The following is a 14,463-nucleotide window of genomic DNA, read 5'->3' as shown; positions in this document are numbered from 1 at the left end:
TGAGGTGTTTTTAATAATGTGGTGATGAGGTGTTTTCAATAACGTGGTGGTGAGGTGTTTTTAATAACGTGGAGATGAGGTGTTTTTAATAACGTGGTGATGAGGTGTTTTTAATAATGTGGAGCTGAGGTGTTTTTAATAACATGGCGGTGAGGTGTTTTTCATAACGTGGTGGTGAGGTGTTTTTAATAACGTGGCGGTGAGGTGTTTTTAATAACTTGGCGGTGAGGTGTTTTTAATAACGTGGTGATGAGGTGTTTTTAATAATGTGGAGCTGAGGTGTTTTTAATAACATGGCGGTGAGGTGTTTTTCATAACGTGGCGGTGAGGTGTTTTTAATAACATGGCGGTGAGGTGTTTTTAATAACATGGCGGTGAGGTGTTTAATAACGTGGAGGTGAGGTGTTTTTATTAACGTGGAGGTGAGGTGTTTTTAATAACGTGGCGGTGAGGTGTTTTTAATAACGTGGCGGTGAGGTGTTTTTAATAACGTGGTGGTGAGGTGTTTTTAATAACGTTGCGGTGACGTGTTTTTAATAACATGGCGGTGAGGTGTTTTTAATAACATGGCGGTGAGGTGTTTAATAACGTGGCGGTGAGGTGTTTTTAATAACGTGGTGGTGAGGTGTTTTTAATAACGTGGCGGTGAGGTGTTTTTAATAACATGGTGGTGAGGTGTTTTTAATAACATGGTGGTGAGGTGTTTTTAATAACGTGGCGGTGAGGTGTTTTTAATAACATGGTGGTGAGGTGTTTTTAATAACATGGCGGTGAGGTGTTTAATAACAACATGGCGGTGAGGTGTTTAATAATGTGGAGGTGAGGTGTTTTTAATAACGTGGCGGTGAGGTGTTTTTAATAACGTGGTGGTGAGGTGTTTTTAATAACGTGGTGGTGAGGTGTTTTTAATAACGTGGTGGTGAGGTGTTTTTAATAACGTGGCGGTGAGGTGTTTTTAATAACATGGTGGTGAGGTGTTTTTAATAACATGGTGGTGAGGTGTTTTTAATAATGTGGAGCTGAGGTGTTTTTAATAACATGGCGGTGAGGTGTTTTTAATAACATGGTGGTGAGGTGTTTTTAATAACATGGTGGTGAGGTGTTTTTAATAACGTGGTGGTGAGGTGTTTTTAATAACGTGGTGATGAGGTGTTTTTAATAACGTGGTGGTGAGGTGTTTTTAATAACGTGGTGATGAGGTGTTTTTAATAACGTGGTGGTGAGGTGTTTTTAATAACGTGGAGGTGAGGTGTTTTTCATAACGTGGAGGTGAGGTGTTTTTAATAACGTGGCGGTGAGGTGTTTTTAATAACGTGGGGGTGAGGTGTTTTTAATAACATGGTGGTGAGGTGTTTTTAATAACGTGGTGGTGTTTGTCCCTTTATAATGACATGTGGTGAGGTGAGGGTTGTGATGTGATCCGTGCTTGTTAATATATATATTTGTGTATTCACCGGTTAACCCCCTTGGTGATGTCTGTGTGTTTGTCCCTACTTTCCTCATCCTCCTCCTCAGTTGATAAAGTGTTGCATTGAATTGGCTCGGGGGCCGTTGGTCCATTGGACCAAATTTTCGTTGGTCTTCACGGCCATGGACGTTTTTGCTTATCTGAACAAAAACAAAAGGTTTCCCAGCCAGGAAGCCTTGGAACCCTAATAATAACTGGAGGTCTTTCTGGGTCTTGGTGGGTTTAAAGGGTCTTTAAAGGTCGAAGAGGTCTCATCGGTCTGAAGGATCAAAATGTACATGTCAATACGACGTGATGAATTAATCGAGGTACGTAATTAATGGACCCAAAAGCATCACACACGTGACACACCTCATCCATTTGTAGTCGATTTGGTGTGCGTTGTGGCACAGGCTTGACGGGCCAAATGGCCTTCTACCGCGTCGAAGTTCCTTGTATGTCTGTGTGAAGGAGAAGGAAAAAAATCAAAACGGAGCAGTCAGAAGAGGAAGATTAGGGGATGCGTGTATGAGGAAATAGAGGATTGGTTGCTCTGGAAGGTGGAAAGGAGGGGACAGGGGGTTGAATAACAGAACAGGGAGAGGAAAAAAAAAAAACCCCCTCGATGAGAATTACTGTCGAGAAGAGCAAGATTCCTTGGAGCGCCATATTGCCGCGGGAGCACAGGACTGGCGAGAGCGGTTCGCCGCCGACTCCCGTGGGAAGATTCGCAGAGTCCGGAGAAAAAGGACGAAAATATATTAAATAAGAAAAATTAAGGTGAAAAAAAAAAAGAGACGGAAGATTAAGTCGAAGAAGAAGAACCCCGTTCGTAATATCGCAAGGATAAATCGTCAGAGTGAAGGAACGATCGGCGAGTTGGGGGATTGAACAACACAATCTGAGCTCCGGTAAAATAAACAAACAAAGAAATAGTCAGGAGTGAAGAGGCGACGAGGACAAGGAAGGCAAAGACGAGCAGATCGAGAGAGAGATAGTAGGGCGATCCTGGGAGGAGCCCGGCGCTCCATGACGCTCCAGTCGGTCATGGCGTGCTGCCTGAGCGAGGAGCTGAAGGAGGCGAAGAGAATCAACGCCGAGATCGAACGGCAGCTCCGTCGGGACAAGCGGGATGCGAGGCGGGAGCTCAAGCTGCTGCTACTCGGTAAGAACGTCGTCCCGCTTCGGTCGCACACCCAAAATGGAGGCCGAGAGCCTGCCGAGGCCCATTCGGAGAGCGCTTTATTTTCGCTTCGCTCCCGCGTCGATGTGACGTGTGGTTGTGTGCGACCATCAGGTACATGTTACAAACCATTGTGTGTGGAACGTACGAGATTTCGTCACCGGTAGTTATATCATGATCCTGAGACGGAGAGACGTGTCCCGTTCGAGGCCGCGTCTGTCCCGCTTTGCTTGAGCGAAGCTTTTAATTTTCATCGTCGTGGGGCCGTCCTGCTCGTTGTTGGTTCCGTGTACAATCGTTTTATCTTTTGTCCGCTCGGTGGTTGTTCGCGTTTCGTGGTTTTTTTTTTTGGTTGTGAAAGCGTCTCGATTGCCGGTGAGGCCGGTGGGGCCCGTGAGGCCCGTGAGGCGAGCGGCTCAAAATGGCGGCGCCTTGCCCGCAGCAGCTCTCGGCCGCCTCGTCGTCGATATTCCGCCTCTTTATTCGCCGATTTCTACCTTGTTTTTCATACTCATGTTCGACATAATTGAGAATTTTTCTCGCGTAGGATAAACGATGTGAGCAAGTAGTAGTTTTAAAAATTTCTTATGCATTAAAAAAAAAAATATATTTATTATTTAAATCCTGTCATTTACCTCCCCGTCTGTTCGGAGTCCCCGTGTCGGTTTTCGTCGTCGCGAGATTTCTCTGTCTGTCTCTGTGCACGAGCTTGCGCAGCGATGTCATGGTGCGAATTGCTGAGCTTCTTGTCAATTGAAGCTGTACCTCGTCCTCGGAGGCTTCCATTTGTTACATCAAATTACCGTTGATAAAACTTCTCGATCTGTGGGGAATAAAGCAAATGATGGTGATGATGATGATGATTCCCTTGTGTGCACAGATTCGAAGAGGTTGTGAAAAGATGAATGAATGCTTTGCATTGCTTGTGCTGCAAGTGCATGCAATCCTGCCTGCATCGGCATTTATTTATTTATTATTATTCTTATTTTTTATTTTTTTATAACGCCTTGTCACTTCATTCACAAAATTATCGGTGATGTAATGCTGCACTTTTATTGATGTTGATGTATAGTTTATTTCTTTTTTTACTGCAACCATCATCTTGGTTGTACAGCACTGTATATCTATCTGGAGACTGATGGAGAAGGTAGTTGAACGGAGAATTGTTTGATGTAACAAATGCTCCACCTTTGTGTACTTCTACCTTAGTTGGACTACCTGCCTCCCATACTCCAAAGTGAATGACTTGTTGATTTGAGACTTCATGGTCTTGCTCTCCAAACGCTACACAAATGCACCATTACCATGCGTGAAGGTGTGATTTCTGGAAATGTTATTCTCACCAACACAAGTTGGTGCACCGTTAGGAAATCTACATTGCTCTTGGAAAAGCGCAAGCTTGTTACTTATCCTGAAATAGTTTACCTGTACGTACGGTCTTTCTAATTTTGAGTAATTGTAGTGCGAGTATTTGTCAGTCTGAGCCCACTTTGCACTGACATTGGTGGGAATCTCATTCCAGGCACTGATTATTTTTGGGTACATGTACTTAATTTGATTTGAGAAGCTTTCCTATTTTACTATTGTTAAAAAAAAACATTGATTGAATCACTAAAAGATGATGGGATGAGGTCCATCATTTTATTATACTGTACAGTACAGTAGTGGATATACCTGTTTAGGGCTGCTGATATAATGGTATGGGATTTGATAGGACGAGAGGGGCATGTAACGACAACCACCACTTAACAGCTAGAGAGTTAATAGAACACCTCGCCTTGTGCAGTCTTGAGAAACTCGGACCTGGATGGGGTCTGCGAGCGGCAAATTTGATTGGTTGTAATGAAATAAAATGCTGTACTATTTTGTCCAAGTACTGCTAAACAGAAGGTTTGAAAGTGCCAAGAAGGCAATTTGCGTTCCACCGTGTTCAAGTGTATAACTGAACTGAAATAAAATTAAGATTGCAAAGGTTGCAGAAAATTTCTTTTCAGGAGTTTACAGCCATTACTGTACTTTCAAACCACCTTAATTTAACACATCAGCAAACTACCTGCCCTGTGGGTGATCTTGTTCCAAGCATGCAACACATTCTTCTCATGCATACCTTTATTTGGGCAACTGACAAACTTACTTTATTACTACTTTATTAGTAAAGTTTATCCTTAGGAAGTAAAGTACCGCCACGTAAGTGCCAACTTACTTTATTAGTAAAGGCAACTGACAGCTCTGTATGTGCAAATAAAAATAACCCGGATTATGTGCATAAAGCAAAAACATACCTCCTGCTTATAATTCAAAACACCTCGCTGCACTGGAAAATGCGGGGACAGGATTGCGCGACTGTAAATTGTGGAGACTTGTAATACCCCCACCGAGAGGAGGGGCTACACAAAACGCATTTACATAGAGAATTTGCATGAGGTTCATTTTGAAAATTATATATATATATATATATATATATATATATATATATATATATATATATATATATATATATATATATATATATATATATATATATATATATATATATATATAGTGCCTATAGAAAATATACACCCCCATTCAACATTTTCACCTTTTGTTGCCTGGAATTAAATTGCATTAAATCAGACTTTTCCCCACCTTTTATTTACACATAGTATTCCACGTTTACAAGTCATGCCACAGATTTTCGATTGAATTTTGGTCGGGGCTCTGATTGGGCCAATCAAGAACATTTATCTTTTTGTTCCTGAGCCACTCCAGTGTAGCTTTGGCTGTGTGCTTCGGATTGTTGTCATGCTAAAAGGTGAAATTCCATCCCAATTTCAGCTTTCCTTCTGAGGGCAGCAGGTTTTCCTCCAACATTTTTTTTTTGTATTTTGCTCCATCCATTTTCCCTTCTATCCTGACAAGTGCCCTGGTTCCTGGTGATGAGAAACATCCCCATAACATGATGCTGTTACCATCATGCTTCTCAATAGGGATGGTGTTCTTTGGGTGGTGTGCTGTGTTGTGTTTGCACCAAACTAGTCAGGGATGTTTGGGCATTATAGGGACTGTTTGGTTCAGATTCTTCCAAAAGCACCAAATTTGGCTTTAATGTCACCCATGCTATACTTTTTCGATTTTAGCCGGGTGCCAAGACGGGCGCCCCACGGGGCCGCCATATTGGCGAAATCCAATTATGGCCACCATCCGGGTTGGAGGTCAATCGTAGTTAAAAAACCAAAACGGCTAGAATCATGAATAATACCACTTTTTAGGGGTTTTCGGGGTCAGGGAATCTGATTCTGATTTTATTTCAACGATTTGAGGTCAAGGTCACCTCAAGGTCACCATAAAGGTCATTTTGGGGTCAAACCCAGCATTTTGGGGGTGTCATTTCAAAAATGGCCTGCCTTCGGTCTCTATGGCCTATCTGGGTTGTCGATTAAAAGAACCCGTTAATCATTTAGAAAATAAGACTTGAATGTTTTTAATTTTGACTCATAATGTCATAAACTTTTTGTTTCATTTTTAAGATAATACCAAGTCTGTGAGCGTCAACGTGTCCAGCAGCGGCTGTGGTGCATGATGCCATTTGGAGCTGTGACGTCTCCCCTATCTCACGAGATTATCCTATCCCTGTTCTTGCGTGTTCAGGAGTGGATCCGGAACCTGCGACTCAGCCTGCTATCATATCGCCGTGATGACGAGACGAAAGTTCATCGCGACGACCAGCCTACATAATATGAGAGTCAAACTATGTCCTCTACCGAAATTATGAATTGGGGACTCTCTTGTCTTTGCCAATTGGACAAAACTGGAGAAGCCTTGCAAACTCCTAAGGAGGAGGGACTTGTATCACTTGAGAGAAATCTCAGACTTCAATGCTATCAATGCCAATAATCTTCCTTCTGGTATCAATGTCACGATTCGTCAGTTGAATGATGGCTCAGGCATTGCAGCAACTCTTAAATCACATAAGGCTAGGTATCACAAAACTTGCAGGAGTTATTGTAGTCGTTCTCGTGTCAAACAGGCGAGAGAGAAGCTGGACAAAGAAGCCGGCTCTCAGAATAGTCCCAAAAAAATCAGGTCATCTGGGGAATTTCAGCCTCCAGCCAATGTCAAGTGTTGTGTAATCTGTGAGGGGGAGGACCAGGCCAACATCCACAAGGTAGTATCCGATGTCGTAGATGCCAATCTAAAGAGTTGGGCGAAGATGAACAAAAACTTTCATTTACTTGGCAGACTGATTGCCTTAGCATCTGATGCACATGCGGCTGATGCCTATTATCACCATCAGTGTTATGTACGTTTGTGAGACTCCGCTCGCGCTACCGAGCTCCGAGAATCGGTGGGTTCCGCACCTCCGCCCTTCGATGCCATCATCTGCCCTAAAATTGTAGCCCTGATCGAACATTCGGACACCACCGTATTTAAGCTCTCAGAGCTACGTGGGATGTATCAAAAGCTTATGAGTGATCAAGGTCGCCCATGCCGAGACAAAAAAGAGCCACACCCAACTCGATACAAGGATCACCTTCTCGACCTCCTACCTGAATGGGCTGAGTTTTCCAAGGGGAATGAAGGCAGGAAGGATATTTACATATCTCACAAACTGAAGGTGGTTGATGAGCTGGCCAAGACATATAGGTTTCAGATTGGTCAAGAGGACGCACTTGTGTTCATGCGGGCTGTGGTGATGATGCACAAGTTTTGTCGACAGTCAGGAGCCTTTCAACGGCTCCTTCCCTCTTAACTGCCTCACGGCTCCAGTCAACGAGGAGATGAGTTTCTTCAACGGAGTTCTCGGGGCCTGTCAGCTCTTCGTGTACGTGAGAAGATCGGTGGCGACGCCAATCTGGATGCGCGGGAGAAGATCGCATGCAACATCTCACAACTGCTCATCTACAATACCAGTAAGGGTACGCACCATGCAGTCAAGACGTCTGCAGTACGGCACAACAAGGAGCGAGAACCCCCCTTCCCCCTGTATCGTGGCCTCAAGCTGCATGGACACGCACGGGACAAAAAAAACATATTGGGATTGACGAAGAACAGGGTATCTCGGTATCGCACAATCGCGTCATGGAAGTGAAGCGAGATGTTGCGCATGCGGTGTGTGCTCGCCATGCTCAGGATGGGGTGGTGGTACCCACCAACAGCCGTCTCAAGGTCTTCACCACCCACGATGTGGATAATATAGATAGTAAAGCTCAGGGTAACTTCTCACTGGACGAGTTCCACGGATATGTCCTGAGCGTACATAGCAGCGTTTTGTCAGCAGATGTTATTCCCGAAGTATTTTAATAAAAAATTTTCATGAATAATTTTTGTTGAAATTTTAGTAGTACCACTTTTGATCTTTGACCTTTGAACCCAAAATGGGGTGACCATGACCTGAAATCATCAAAATGAGATCAGAATCAGATTCCCGGACCCCAAAACCCCTAAAAAGTCGCATTATTCATGATTGTAGCCCTTTTGATTTTTAGCCGCGTCGCGTTGCGAACGCTGGCTCTAAGAGAGCTCCGCGTTGTTCTTCTTTTTCTTCTTCTGTTGAAGACAAAACCTTTATGACGCGGCTCTTGGACAAATTTGTCCTTGTTTAACTATGATTGACCTCCAACCCAGATGACGGCCATAATTGGATTCGCCAATATGGCGGCCCCAGGGGGTGCCTGTCGAAAATCAAAAAAGTATGGTATGGGCAACATATGGGCCAAATTTGGTGCTTTTGGAAGAATCTGAACCAAAAAATCCCTTACATCCTTGACTAAACGTAACCTTTTGCATTAAAGCCAAAACGTTCCATCTTGGTCTTGTCGGACCACAAAACTTTTTGCCACATGGCTTCAGAATCTCCAGAGTGGTTTTTTGCGTACCTCAAACAGGACTCAAAGTCTGAGCTTTTTTGAGTAATGGCTTCCTTCTTGCCACCCTGCCATACTTGTGGAGTGCTTGGAATATTGTCACATGCACACAGTGACCACTCTTTGCCATAAAGGCATGTAGCTCTATCAACGTTGCCATTTGTTTCCGCCCTGCTTGGTCGTCCATTTTGGAGGGATAGCTTGATCTAGGCAGGGTCTTGGTGGTGCCATATCCCTTTCACTTCTTATAGTGGGGCAGATAACAGCAATTTTTGAGAGGAATCGTGCAAATGATGATACAAGCATCACATTTGGCACATTTGTTCTCCAGGGGATTCTAATCAAACCTGCCTGATTGGCTATTTGAAAATCCAAATTTTGAAAAATTTGAAAAAAAAAAAAATACTTAAAAAGTCAAGATCATGAATCGATGTTGGATGCTGGCTGAGATTGGTGAATGTTTCAGAAACATCAAAGACGTTCCAAGTCTGCCATGCAGTTTTTTTCCCTTTACCACGGAAGGCAGACACGATGTCACATCCAGTGAACGATTGGAAGTATGGGATCCCTCTAGCTTTCTCAGGCCCTATTGCAGAAACTACCTCATGGACTGGAATCCATCGCGCCTTAGTTTCTTGGCCAAAGGCAATCCACATGTTCTCAAGACCTATTTCCTGTAAGGATGGCAGTACAGATATTGCTATGACTAGTACGTCCGTGTCATTCGCCTTAATGATAATGGACTTGCTTCCATCCGTCGTTGCATCCCTGGCGTGTACAAATATTCGAGTCAGCTTCTTCATGACAACATGGAGACACAGCATCCAGTGACTTCCTTGTGTTGTTAATGGCATCTTCTCCTTTTGTGACAATGACTGTGCTTGTCGTCTGTGCTTCACACATCTTTTCCGCAAGGAAGTGAAACAGCTCAGTCTTGTTGCTGTCATCTCGAAGAAAGCTTCTCCAGTTACTTGGGGTCTTACTGGTTCCTGTCACTCTTCTTCTGATTCTTTGCCCCCTTTTCGACCTTGCCTCGGACTTCAGACTTGACTTCTTGTACACATCAAACACTACGTCCACCCTCTCATACCTGGCACCATAGGATTCCACCTTTGGGATGATGTCTTCTTTAGCATAGTTATCAAATATCTTTGAAGTGCGTGGAGGTAGGGCATTGATAAGTGCTGAGCCATAAATGATGATTGCATCTCCCCTTGGTTCTCTGTCTGGGATGTTCACTTGTGCTTCAAGAATTTCAGCCGGCTGTGACTTGAAATTCTTTTGAAGTTTTTATTTTTTTTTCAAAATTTGGATTTTCAAATGGCCAATCGGGCAGATTTGATCAGAAAGCCCTGCAGAACAGAAATGCCAAATTTGATGCTTGTGTCATAATTTGCACGATTTTTCTACTATCTACTCCACTATTAATGATTGCCTTGACTGATTCAAGGCCTTTGAAATATTTTTTATACCATTCCCCTGATCTGTGCCTTTCCACGGAGTTTTTTTGAAAGCTTGGTGCTCGTGGTTGAATCTTTGCTGTGAAATGCACTTTTCAGCAGAGTAAACTTATATGAACAGCTGATTTTATTCTGAAATAATCAGAATCACTACAAATTAACACAGGCCAATTAACTTGGTGTGTGATTTTGAAGGTGATAGGTTACACCTGAGATAATTTACAATTGCTATTATAAGGAGGATAGAGACTGTTATCCAACCAAGATCGTCTAGTTTTGTGTTTTTATTAATTTTCTGAAATTTGTAGAATTTGTAACCCACAACTTCCAAGTGAAAAACAATGTGTAAATAAAGGTGTAAAAAGTCTGACTTGATGCAATTTAATTCCAGGCTAGAAGTCAACAAAAGGTGAAAATTTTTGAAAGGGGGTGTATACTTTCTTGAAGGCACTGTAGTACTGTACATGTTTGCTGAGATATTAGCTTCAGGTAGTTGTACTGGAACCATCCAATGAACTTGTATTTTGAGTTGGATACTGGTATGTTTTGTTTTCCTGATCTTCTGAAGGACATTCTGGGGCATTTTTACATCCACCAGGGAATAAATACAGGTAAATAATCTTACCAATTGATGACTAAACTATAATCAAACTTGTTTTTGGATTTTAGTCCCTGGGGTGTAAATTGAAGCTCTTTGTAAGTTGGCATTTACACTGTGTTCACATTGGAACCCTTGTTGTGCAACTCTGTGCATTTGCAAGATCGATAGGCCACTCTAATAATTTAACTAGCATAACCCGTGCTCTGCACGACATGTTGGGGTGGGTGTGTTTGAGAAAGGAACTGATGCAGAGTATCGGTAGTAATTTTACTTTAATGCAGTAAGTGGAATACGATTTCACTGTTTCAGAACCATTTTATTTACTTTTTTTTTTGTACCATGCACCTCATATGGTCTTTGAGATAATGTAAGCCGAATATCACGTTACTCGAGCGCAGAACAAAGTCGAAGATAGCGCGACCTGAAACCACAAACTCGGAAATAATATACAAGATTGCATAGTTTCAAGTTGGTTTTATATATTGTTGCGGGCAGGGGGTCAGTGGCGAGAACGACCACGAGGTGGGGGAGGCTACATGGTCTCCCACCAGACTCTCCGGAATTGCAGGCCGTCCTCCGGATAATTCCGTAATGCAGCGGGTCGCTGAACCAACCGTGAATGCAAATATCTCAACCGCGTAGCCGACGGTCTTTTTGCTTAGAACCAATTTACCTAATTAACTACACGATTTCGACTACCGGGGAACCACACCCTCGGCACGTCTTGCTCGAACCGGGTCACTCTACCAACTGCGGTAGAGTTCCAACTAACGACTACCAACTCCAGTTCGGGTGCAGTCGAGCGGAACTGCCAAAGCCGTGCCGGCTATGATGAACGGATTATCGGGTATAAAAACCCAGCTAAACTCAGATTCGAACCATGCTGGACCAATGAAGAAAAAGACAAAAATGAACTGGGAACATTTCTGCAGTAATTTATTTACAATAAAGAAGACACAGAGCAAGATTTATCACGGAATATACAAGCAAGAATTTACAATGTTCAAAAACACATAGTTTCTAATTACAAGACAGGCCCACACACTCAGACACACACTCAGATGATAAGAAACCCAGATGTTTGATTGCACCCCCGCAGACAGGGAGAGAGACGAGCTGGGGTCGCGGTTCGGCGGGGTACCTGCACGTTGGAGGGATGGGGTGCTCCGTGGTGCGGCACCTGCTAATGGTCGTGCGGCTTGGTCCTCGGCCGCACTCGTGGAGACCGTGTGTACGAAGAAGCCCGGGTTAAGTAGAGCGGAGTCCGAGGTGGGGATCAGGGCCCAACGCTCTCCCCTCTCAGGGTTGCTTCACGAACTACAAGCCTTTCACTGTAAGAACTCCACGACTCTCTCACGGCAACGCTCCTCGCAACCAGCACTCCTCGCAACCCTCCGAACTCCAGCGCAACCCAACAACCAAAGACGCTCCTCGCAACCCCAAACGTAATTTTATAGATCCCCCTCTGCGGGGAGGGGCCTTGGTGAAGCTGACGTCACTGTTCGCCCCGATTGGATGGGGCTTCCATGGGTCTGCCCTTTCTGGGGGGGTTTTCGGCCATACCGGGTTGCCCGCCCACTCGACACTTGCGGACTCTCCCAAAAAGGTACTTCACAAAATTTTTTTCCTCGAAACACGAGGCTCCGGAGAGGCAGGTGGACTGTGGATCATGATGGGGGATTGGATGGTTGTTGGATGTTCGTTGGATGGTTGTTCAATGTAAATATTTAATAATATAACCTACCTTAAAGGACATCACAACGCACATCTTTGATTCTCCCACGAGATAAAAGGAAGGGACCTGTCTCACATGTACTGGACAGAATAACTGACTCTTGGGACATCTGTGTGTTGAATGCGTAACAATATAAACTAGAAGGGCACTCGGTAGCGCATACCTCTGACAGGCAATGCCTGATCCACGAGAACATATCAGGCCCATTGCATTTTTGAAATATCATGCTATACAGTACGACATCGTTTTTGGCCCTGTCTCTCAATGGTGAAGAATCACTTTTAAAATTCAAGTAGTCAGAGAGTGAGGGTGGCGGGGGAGCGAGAAGAGGAGTGGCGGGGGAGCGAGGAAGGAAGGGGGAGTGGGGAGGGAGGGAGGAAGGAGTGGGTGGAGGGGGGAGGGAGGAAGGAGAGGAAGGAAGGAGGAGAGCAAGGGAGGAGGGGGAGGAAAGGAAGGGTGAGCGAGGAAGGAAGGGTGAGCGGGGAGGGAAGGATGAGCGAGGAAGGAAGGGTGAGCGAGGAAGGAAGGATGAGCGAGGAAGGAAGGGTGAGCGAGGAAGGAAGGGTGAGCGAGGAAGGAAGGGTGAGCGAGGAAGGAAGGGTGAGCGAGGAAGGAAGGGTGAGCGAGGGAGGAAGTAGGGGGTGGAGGGGGGAGGAAGGAGAGGGTGGAGGGGAGAGGGAGGGGACGAGCGAAGGAGGGGGGCGAGCGAAGGAGCAGGGGGGAGAGCGAGGAAGGAGGGGAGAGCGAGGAAGGGTTTTGGATCTTCACCAAAATCTTTTGTCAGGTCAGGCCAGATCAGATCTCTTGATTTGCTACAGGTATCATGTAAACATGCACTAACCCGTACTAACCTGTTTCGTTGTCGGCAACTAAACCGTCTCCCCCACCAGGTTTTCTGGTGAGGAGGGTGTATGATAGGTTTTTCTTTAATCCTGCTGGATGTCCATGTCAAAGGATGGAGTAGCTCCATGTGTACCAACGGCCATCCATATCTAGTGCCCAACTGTGTCTGTGGACGTCCTCCTGCAGTTGGGTTACTTTTTTGAGGAGGTTGGTGGCAGGATTTGCACTCCGGCCACTGTAAAACCCTTCATTCCGCTAAACACAAGAAAACCAAAAGGAAAATTGAAAACCTACTCCGTGGCAATACCGCCTGTGCTGCTGCCCTCCGCAGGGCAGCTCACAGGATGATGGGATTGGATCAAATCCTTTGGGACCCCCAGTCTTTGATGAGAGGAGGAAAACCACTGGGTAACCTTCCTGGGTCAGATTGCGGTAGTGTGTGTCGGGGTGGTGCTGAGGTGTCGTCCACCAGATGGTGGTCTTCTTGGGTTAACCTGAGGCGGTCCCTTCGGGTGTGTTCCTGGAATGTCCTATCCCAAAGAGAGGATGATCACCTGTCTCTGTTATCATCTGAGCTCAAGCGTTTGAACATCGGTATTGCAGCACTCTCTGATATGAGGTTTGGAGCCCGGATGCGGTGAGATCATGGCGGGTGGTTGCAGCTTCTATTGGTCTGGTCACTCTGATGGTTACCATGCCGAAGGAGTTGCTGTCGCTGTGTCCACTAAGCTGACTCCAATGATAACTGAGGTAATACCGGTCAACGAGCGTATTATGAGACGAAGGATTCATCACTCCTTGGGTGTCATTTCCTTAGTCTCTGTATATGCTCCGACTGATCTCACCGTGAAGGACGCATTCTCTGCCTCGTTCGAGTCTATGGTTGATCAGTGATCCAGTTAAATACTCTTTTCGTCTTGGGGGATTTCATTGCATCGACTGGAACTGATAGGGATGGTTATGAGACATGTGTTAGTCACTATGGGTCTGGAACTGTGAACCAGAATAGCTCTCAGGTCCTTGACTTTGCAAGAAGTCATGGACTGAGGGTGGTTGGTTCATGGTTTCCATGCCCACAGGCTCATCGCTGGACTTGGTATTCGAATACTGGTGGTGTGGCAAAGGAGATTGAGCATGTGCTCGATGATGGTCACTGGAGGATGATCCAGAACTGTAGGGTCTACCGGATTGCTCAGTTCCTCAATACTGACGACAGGTTTGTTGTAGCAACTCTGAAGTTGCAGCTTAAATCCAGGAGAATGGTACCATCCAAGCCTAGGGATGGATGCTGCTATCTTGTGCGGAAAGTGGACGCAGCGACGTGCTGCTCCAGTGCATGTTCCCATAC

The 14,463-nt window shown here is 45.0% G+C and overlaps 1 protein-coding gene across 1 annotated transcript in view; it reads left to right on the top strand.

Annotated features, from left to right (window-relative positions):
* The first annotated feature begins 1,895 nt into the window (after positions 1 to 1,895).
* LOC147015259 (guanine nucleotide-binding protein subunit alpha-11) overlaps positions 1,896 to 14,463 on the top strand; it is a 664,748-nt gene continuing 652,180 nt past the window's right edge. The window contains exon 1 of the mRNA XM_085849846.1: positions 1,896 to 2,612. Within this exon, the coding sequence (XP_085705972.1) occupies positions 2,477 to 2,612 (136 nt within the window). The 5' untranslated portion in view covers positions 1,896 to 2,476. The remainder of the gene's footprint in view (positions 2,613 to 14,463) is intronic.

Source organism: Eptatretus burgeri, chromosome 12, assembly GCF_056783735.1.
Source record: "Eptatretus burgeri isolate ZD-2024b chromosome 12, Ebu_testis_v1, whole genome shotgun sequence".
NCBI lineage: Eukaryota > Metazoa > Chordata > Myxini > Myxiniformes > Myxinidae > Eptatretus > Eptatretus burgeri.
Note: the sequence above shows the minus strand (reverse complement) of the source record. Positions and strands in the feature narration are given on the sequence as shown.